The sequence below is a fragment of the Perca fluviatilis genome, chromosome 20, assembly GCF_010015445.1.
Source record: "Perca fluviatilis chromosome 20, GENO_Pfluv_1.0, whole genome shotgun sequence".
Taxonomy (NCBI): domain Eukaryota; kingdom Metazoa; phylum Chordata; class Actinopteri; order Perciformes; family Percidae; genus Perca; species Perca fluviatilis.
In genome coordinates this window covers 31,200,637-31,210,236 of record NC_053131.1, presented here as the reverse complement: position 1 = coordinate 31,210,236, position 9,600 = coordinate 31,200,637, and the positions used below count along the sequence as shown (strand labels likewise).

The 9,600-nt window shown below is 40.1% G+C and overlaps 1 protein-coding gene across 1 annotated transcript in view; it reads right to left on the bottom strand.

Annotated features, from left to right (window-relative positions):
- Positions 1 to 2,147: 2,147 nt before the first annotated feature.
- The window catches only part of syne3 (spectrin repeat containing, nuclear envelope family member 3), a 63,240-nt gene continuing 55,787 nt past the window's right edge, over positions 2,148 to 9,600 (bottom strand). The window contains exon 18 of the mRNA XM_039785810.1: positions 2,148 to 7,111. Coding sequence (XP_039641744.1) covers positions 6,929 to 7,111 — 183 coding nt within the window. The 3' untranslated portion in view covers positions 2,148 to 6,928. The remainder of the gene's footprint in view (positions 7,112 to 9,600) is intronic.

Below are 9,600 nucleotides of genomic sequence, written 5' to 3'. Positions count from 1 at the left end.
GTTATTGTCTGAGCCCACTAGATGGCGCTCTCTGTTCAACAAATGGTTGAAAGCACACTGAATTTACATTCCTTGAGCCTTTTTCTTTAAACTAAGAGCACCATCTAGTGGGCTCAGAAAATACAGAAAACGGTTCGTGAGCCTTCATTTGGCCATCACTAAGTTCAAACCAAAGCTAATTTTCGGCTCGTTACTTGCACGAGTTTGACCACGGGATAATTTGTGTTAATTTGCGTTACTTGTGCGAGATGCGCCGGAGAGGAGGGACTCCATGGAGATATGAAGGTTTCTTTTTTTCCCTCCATTTTTTCCCCATTATCAATATGGCCGCAATAACCCCCATCGCTGGTTAAAGCTTAGATTGAGCCCAAAAAAATCAAGACCGACCCTACCCGAGCACGTTGTGTCCGAGCCCGGCCCGACACATTACATGTAATTATGAGCCCGAGCCCGATTTTAACCCGACAATTTATTACGTGAGCCGTTATAACTGACGTTCTCAATTACAATTGCGAGTTGTTTGAACTACAGAAATCTATTTAGAATTATCTTAATGAATAATGCAACAAGGACCAAGCATGTAAACTGCGTTGTTTGTTTATTCAGAATGGAATGGACCATAAATTTATCCGAATTAAGAAACGTAAAAAAAAAAACTCTACCCTAGCTCCCTCAGCCGAATAGTGTGGGTAACAGATCAAGGCAGTAACATAATCAAAGCCCTGGAGCCATATAGGAGACTTTCTTGTCTCGATCACCTAATTAATACGGTCCTTCGCCACGGTCTGCATGCCGACGCACTGGCCGACAACGCGCCGGATATAGGAGAGACCACATCTGCTGTTAAAGGACTCGTGAGGTATCGGAAACAATCTGGCTTGGTTGCGCAATTATCGAAGACAGTGCTACAGATGGTTGGAGACACGATTTAGCACAGTTTACCTCACACTCAAGACCCAGAGCTACGGGAGAAGCTGGAGAGGCATAGCTTTCTCCCCACCCAATTAGGCTAATAAAGTAATGATTTAAAAAAATAAAAATAAAAGCTTGATCAAGGGCCCGGCCCGGCCCGAGGATAGTGGCGGGAAATATCGACCCGAAAGTTCAGGCTCGGGCAGAGAATCTAAACTCTATCGCTGCTTAGTACTGGTTGTAGAAGTCCCAGATATGTCGTAAAAAACTAACGCATCACCCAGAGGCACAAACAGTTGGGTGAATTTCACCGCTCATTGACGGCTACAATCATTTTTCCTGGCCTTTCCGATTCGTCCGGAGAATCTCAACACTGATGGGATTCGGTGACACAGCGTCACGCAAATTTCACGCAAAAGTTGACCGAATTTCGCATATTTCCGGCATTCTTGTTGTCCGGGCGAACAATTTCCAAGTTTGCGTCTTTGCATTAACTTTGTATCTGATTGTGCCACGCGATAAATTTGCTTTGGTGTGAACAAACTATTAGTGTGTAATTGTACAACATACACTTTTACAGTATACTGTATCATTTGATGTTTAAACAGAAGGATGGTATTATTCTACTTTTTTTTGTGTCATTGTCAAAGAATTTCACAAAAAGACAAAAACTAGATATGTGTTAGTCCGTCTCTCAATACTTTCTGCCCCACCGGCGGACTCTTTATGGTTATATAATCAATCTCTTATATTTCAAGCGCTTTAAAAGAAGAAAAAAAGAAAAAATTAATTAGTTAAAGTATAGATATAAGATGTTCAGTAGTTTGTTCATTTTGGTGTGTGCAGTGGAGATATATAAATGGTTACATGTTTAGCCTAGCTTCACACAAAGACAGGAAGTAGATGGAAATGGTTAGTACAAAAAGTGACACATTTTCCAAAAGGTGTCTTACCTTTCTGTATGTATTCATGTATGATGGTGGTGGAGAGTAGGAGAGCCCCTGGCAACAGTAGTCAGAAGATCATATTCTTTACATTGTTAGCCTAGCTTCACACAATGACAGGAAGTAGATGGAAATAGTTAGTACAAAAAGTGATAAGTGATTCCAAGGGTGTCTTACCTGTCTGTATGTATTCATGTATAACAGTGGTGGAAAATAGGAGAGCCCCTGGCAACGGTAGTCACAAGATCATATTCTTTACATTGTTAAACACAAAAAATTGATTCCAGCACAAAATATTCAAACTGCATTTTTATTTCATCAGAATAAAAAAACAAACATTGGTTAAATACGAGCACTCTTGAATAATATGACATTTTGTTCTCCGTTTCAAAAAATTTATAAAATAGACTTAAAAAAGCTCTCATTTGTCAATCATGACCTGCATATTTTCATATTGAACACCTCGATCTGAGAGCAGACACTGGCATTTAGGACATTTTTTTTGCATAACAAGTGTACTCAAACTATTCTGGCAGCTTTTCTGCTGTATGTTTGCCACACATGCACAGTATGTGTAAAGGACCAGTTGTGCTCAGGAGATTCAAGTCGTTTCATATGTTGCATAAGGTAACAATGGACACAATGTAGGATTTGAGCCAGGCATTGCATAGGCTTTGAAGCGACACATGCATAATAGACAGAAGGGCTTCGCAATAAGCGGCAGTGATCATTGATTGAGTTTACAATGCAGCATTAACACACATGACAAGACAAAACCATATACTTAAACTTAGTTATTAACTGGTATATAGTACATGAGAGTGCTTTATAAAGTGATATACTGAATAAATACAGAAAGTTATGGCACTGAGTACAGCTGATTAACTGGAGGGTACACACAAAGCTTTAAGGCCATGGTAAGTGTATGTCTGCATTAATATGTGATGCAACTTTTTTAGCTACTTGCAAGCAGGGGCGGAGTGAGGGGGCTGGCTTCTGGGGCTCCAGCCCCCAATGTTTTCTCAAAAGCCTCAAATCTTTTAGGTTTTTAAAATAACTTCAACTTTGTGTCATTTTCCCCTCAGTGACTGCGACACGACCGGCAAATCTATGGAGTTAAAGTTATATTATTGGGGCAGTATCGCCCTTCATTTTAAGATTAATAATGCTGTTCACACCAAATTCCTACCCTACCTATGTTATGTAATTTTAAAAAAGGCAGGCAGGAGTGAAAATAATTCATCCTCAACATATGTTGTGTTCTTGTTTCAGAACGATGAAGACAGTTGGAGAACAGTTAGATACAAATGGCAACTATCATGTTTTTTCCAAATGATGTACAGGTTTTATCAATTTTTTTGTCAAATGTCTTAAACTAACAATAGTGCATATTGCTGCCATAAATTAAGCATGCACCCGGACCCCCCTATATTTAGGCTGAGCCCTGAATGATCACGTCTGGCTCTGCCCCTGCTTGTAAGTTTTATAACTGTTCTAAATACCTGGAATAATTATGATTGCAAACACCTATAGAAAACTATGTGAACGTTACCAAATGTGTGAACAAAAGACATTTGAACAGTTTTAAAACTTAACGCTACTAATACATATAATAACTTGTGTCATGGGCCCAACTCAAGGAACCCTAAGTTACTGAGAGAGACTGTAGTTTAGCCTAAGCAGATACAATGTAAGGCCAGGTCATGTTCTGTATCAGTAGGATTTAAAGGAAGCTTAAAAGTACGTTAGAGCAGCGCTAGAGACTGAGGCAAACATCATTTAAAGGGAACTTGGTTCCATACCTAACAGCTGAACCTAAAGGATGATAGACAGTATCGCCCATTAAAAGCTAAACTTTGCTTTCTGCCATAATGTGAACACAGCATTCTTTTGTGCGGAAAAGAACTGCGCCCTCACTCTGATTTGTGCCATGACAAAATCCCCCGGCTGTTAGGTTTTCATTTTATTCCTGGGAGTTATACTTTCATGTCTGCCTGAACCAGAATTGTGACGATTTAATGAAGTTAAAATGTAACCTCTTTGTGTCTTCACCTGTGCACTTTCATTCCCAAGCAAAAGCTGAATTCAACATTAAATAAGAAGTATGGCAGCTAAAAAAGCACTAAAACTGTAAACAATACAACATGGCTCTTACACCGGAGTACTTGTGAAGTCACACATTCACTTGATTTGGCCGCTGTTGCCATAGCAACATGCTAAATCAAATCATACACACAAACACAGCCAAAAAAGGGAAAGTAGCTGTGGGTGTGTGTGAAGGTGTGTGGAGGTGTTTGGGTGTATTTTTAGGGGTGTGTGTGTGGAGTGAAAAGAGAGAGTGATTATTTTGGGTTTGCACAAAAAAATAAAGTTGTTAAGTTTTACAGCTCGAGCACTGGCATCAGGAGTACATTGTGCTCCGAGAGAATGTCAGGGGCTTTCTAACTGGTTTCACTGGTGGTTTAGGCTGATCGTGTTGTTGCAAAGTTGCACCTTCAGAAGAGAGAAGCAGTTGAACAGCTCTCATGAGATGCTTGTCCAGTTAAAAAAAGAAAAGAACAGAAAAACAAGATCATGGACACCTTATTACTGCATCAATAGTGGCAGATTAGCAGTCAGGAAATCCGTGCCAACAGGATAAAAATAAAAGATTGGAAATCTTAAACTTACATGCAAGAACACAGAAGAACTTTGACCATGTACTGTCAAATATTCTACTGACCGGGACGCCTGGATAGCTCACCTGGTAGAGCGTGTGCCCCATGTACAAAAGCTCAGTCCTTGTCGCAGCCCTTTGCTGCATGTCATTCCCCCTCTCTCTTCCCTTTCGCATCTTCAGCTGTCCTATATAATAAAGGCCTAAAATTCCCCAAAAATATTATACTGACAGCAATCAACCTAAGGAGCATTTTTGGTTCTTTAAAGTACATTCTGCAAATGCTAAACTAATATTGAAACGTCCTTCTTAACTAGAATTCAGAGCACTGGATGAGGTTGACATAATCCAACATTGTAAGAGTAAGGATTATATCATGGGCTTATGAATCTTCATGTTACCACTTCAACTAAATTGTTACTGAATGAGCGGCCCACGTGTGTGTCTACACCGTGAGCAACCTGATCAAAAACTGTTTCACTTTTTCAGCCAGACTCGTTGAAAGAAACCCTCAATCAGATAAGCTCAGGACTTTGGCGCTCGACTCAAGCCAGCTGATGGTGGACTGGTCGAGTCATCTGTTTCAACAGCCAATAGCGAAGTCATCTGGTCAAGACAGCTACAAACTATAGAAATAAATTGATCCATGATCCATTTTAGTTCAATGTTACAAACGGTCAGCTGGTCGAAAAAGCAGTATCAGGTCTTCCTCGCTTTCTCTCACAGTCACAACACAAGGGTTAGCATTAGCCAAGCGGCTCTCAGTATGAACACACAGTGACAGCCCTGGTTGACTTCATAATACTAGGAACACACAATGTCTTTTTTTTTTTCTTTTTACCTTAGAATCGTAAAAAAAGATGAAACATAACCATTTAAAATATAAAGCTGCACTTTGTAATTCTTTGCAAACTAGTTATTTAACATTGCTACATATTAGCACAGCATTAGCTGAAGCATTGCTTTACCTCAGGGAGTGTATGTTGGTACCACTGCAGGGTGGAATTAGAGATATATTTCAACAGTGTCATGTCCAAGTCTGTTGCTGTAGTCTTTGGTTTGGATCTCCTGGTACGTGTTCCACATTATACGGACCGATTGACTTTGGCTGAGCATCTCTCACCCTGTGTATAGTGTCACCTCATAATCCACCTGTTGGTTCCTATTGGCCGCCAGGCTGACGTGGGTGTGGCTTATATGAATCACAGGGCTGAAAAGCGGAAGTGAAGCAGACATGAGAGAACACGTGTTGCGGTGGAACAGCTCACTGAAGAGGATTGTTTTCTGCCTTGTTGTGATGTTTTCCCGCGGAGTTTGTGTTAATGTTATGTCCGCCTTGTGAATGTCTAACAAATTAATTGTCAACTGAGTGTCAACGCTGTTTGCCGCTGCACCGACTGACTGAGTGGAGAGGAGTGGGCTGGCCAGCGTCGAAGCTGAGGACACGTCAAGCATTAGCACGCAGGTAGGCCTTGAACCTTCAGTCGGGCGGCTAAATGGTTAGCTTTTCTTGTTTTCAAATGAACGAGTAAAACCAAGCTCTGGTATAATCCTAGACGTAACATGAGTAATCAAGTTTCCCCAGGGTTGCATATACCATGTAGGAAATTAATCGACTACCACTTATTTGCACGAAAACTATGATTTTTATGTTTCTAGTCTGATGAGAAGCATTTAATGTTTGAATGAGATTTGTTGTTTTTGTGTAATAACAAGAAGGTTTAAATGATATAACGTTGTTATAACCAACAAAGATACTTGTTAAAACTGATAAAATTGGTAAGTAGTAATACCAAGAAAAATATATGTAAAGTGACTTCAAGCAAGCCCTGATAATGGGTTATATTAGGTATTATTAAAACAAAGTTATTAAAAAGGTTCGAGGAAGATCATTTTGTCTCCATTAGATAAACTACCATATTGGGAAGACATGCCAATAAAAGATGACAAAATATGACTTTGGTTAACAGATGTTGCAGCTTCTGCAGGCTGGTTATAATACTTTGAAATTCTTAGAATGAACATTGGATTCGTAGTCCGATTGGACCTTTGTATACTCTTTGTGATAGATAGTTTAAAAGTTAACAAATCATGTTTTGTAAACTGCAATGAAGCAAAGGATGTGAGACTCAGCAGAGCTGACATTAAGGTCTAGAATGTGTAGAACGGTTGTTTGCACGCTTTTCTAGGTTTTGTGTTCCTTCACAGATTGTGGTCCATCCTAGTAGAGATGATATTAAAAGGAGTCCTTTTGTAAAAATTAGTAAAAGTTTTGTTGCAAATCCTTTGGATTGGACTGAAGGTTTGTGATCAAAGGACAGTGGTTAACATTTCCTACATAAGCCACGGTCTATTAAAGCATCGCACGTTTCTGTAGAGAGCGAGATAAGATATTACTCCATCCGAGGAGGTTTTCCTACGTGGGCGGTGGCCCGTCGTAACGGAGCATGATGTTGAAGGATCGGGCGAAGTTGTTGGAGAGGGAGCAGCTGTTGCCGTGGTCCATGAGGGGCAGCAGGAAGGCCAGGAGCAGCAGAGCCAGGAGCAGGAGCCACAGAGGCAGAGCCAGCCGACACACCCGCTGCAACAAGCCGGGCTTCTGCAACAACAACAACAACACATTAACGCTAGGGCTGGGACGATATGCTTTTACTCAAATGTGATTCTTTTTACGATACATGGGTGCCGATTTGATTTGTATTGCGATTTTCATTTATTGAGATTCTGGAAGTATTGCGATTCGATAGTATTGAATATTGCAATTTTCTTTTTCTTCTTTAACATAAACAAAAGTTGAATAATACACTTTGAGAGACAATATATCATGAGACATTTCTAAAAACTTTTCAGAAAGAACGCACATGACATGTCAGTCAGTCATTTGTAAAGAAGAAGAACATTATTACATTATTCATTACATGTCATTTTATCCAAAGCGACTTACAATTGCTATATACTGTATGTCAGAGTTTGCATGCCTCTGGAGCAACTAGGGGTTAAGTGTCTTGCTTAGGGACACATTGGTTGATGTATCGCAGTGGGAATCGAACCCAGGTCTCCCACACCAAAGGCATGGGTCATATCCACAATATTCTCCTGCAAAATCAGGCATTTTGGGCCGCAACAATCTCAAGAAAGGCCGTGAAAACCTGGAGGGACTGGACAGCCCATATCCAATAAGGATGTATAGCATCATACGTCAGGTCACGTGGGAAAACGTTTTAAGAAGTGCTTGTGAAAACAGCACTCGGATGCTAAAACATATGTATTTTGACCAACATATGATTATTTGAATTTGAATAGATAGGAAACACTTCTGGGAAGCAACATAATTTTATACAAACCTCAAAAATAAATAAATAATGGACTCGCACAGCACTCTCTTTAAACCTTGTCTTAAAGATGCAGTAGGTAAGTCTTATAAAACTAACTTTCTGTCATATTTGCTGAAACTGACCCTATGTTCCAGTAGAACTACATGAATTATGTAAAATAAAAAAAAAACCCAGCTCCTCTGGCACCTCCTACAGCCTGTAGTGCCATTGGCAAAATTCCACCGCTCCCGGTCGATTTTCTCCAATCAGGGCCACAGGGGGTGTCTATCTGCCTGTCAATCACTGCTCAGGCACGTACATGCATATATAGCGTTCTCCCCTCCCCCCTCACCGCGCACGAGCTGCAGAAAGGTTTCCCAAAACTCCGGTGAATATTGGAGAGGCTTTTCAGAGGTGGCGTGAGCTGCAGGATTTTAAAGATCTGAAGAACGATGCAGACGTAGTCACATTTCCTCTCGACAGGTAACATAATTACCATGAATGATTTATCTTTCACTTGGTTACTAGTAGTCAAAAGTCCACAAAGCTACGTTGGTGAGGATGATAGTTTTGCACAGTGGTCGGTCTGATATGATGCTGAAATGGCTAACGCTAGCCTGCTAGTTAGCATCGTTTTACTGTTGGTGAGTAAAGTTAACGTTGTGTTAGTGTTTAGTTATTGAACATGTTGTCGGACATGCCTAGGCAGTTCTGTCAAACTCTGTTGTGTGGGAGGGGCTTAGGAGACGGTTTGGGCTGCAGCAGAAAGGGGGGAGGGACTGAGAAGTTGTCGAAGTTAAAATTTGTTGGCAAAGTCCTGGATATTCACAATCTTACCTACTGCAGCTTTAAAGACTGTACCTCCATATGTGCCTAAACTGCTTTTCTGGATTTCTGCAGCAAATTCATCAGAATTTTTAGGAATGTTTTCATTGATTTTGTGATTATTCATTAGCTGGGAAATGCTTCAAAAATAAAAATGTTGTTATCAACACATGGGCAGATCTACATTTAAGCCTGGTAAGTAAAGGGAAAGTGAAGAACCATAAGATGAAAGCAGAAGCAGTTCACCCACACACTGCCAAACATCCTGCACACAGTAAAGTGATGAGCTTTAGGCCCCGACACTCTTTCCCATTTCGCTCACACTTGTTATTCTGTGAATCATGTTTACCGCCTACGTTCATCTTTCACCTCCTGAGCACTGCGTCACACAGACTCACTGGAAAAAAACTGAATGTAAAATCACACATTTGCCCGCAAAGTAAAAAATTCACTGAGGCCCAGCATCAAACGCTAACACATCAGGCAACAGATGGTCTGTTTCTTTGTAAGATTGTTATGTGAATATTATTTGCTTAAATAAATTACAATGACACACTGTAGTACTAAGAAAAATGTAGTGTAGTTCCCTCATGCACCAGAGTGAGAAAAATATCATTCTGCAGTTGTTTGTTCATTTTTAAAGATAGTCTTGTTGTGTTGATGCTTTCACTGTATTCTTATTTCTGTTTCTGCTTCGTTCTAATGTTTGTGCTCATATTTTTACCATTGAAGGGGACATAACAACCCTGTTTTTAATGTAAAGCACTTTGGGTTTACGTGTGTGAAAGGTACTATATAAATAAAATTGCCATGGCCATAGCAATTGTATGATTGTCACACATTAGAAGCACAATGTGCCTTATGACTTATGACCATTATAAAGTGTAAATAATTGTAGGGATCTAGGTTTGCTAAATGCACTATATGCTGTGTAATGTATCTGTATTCA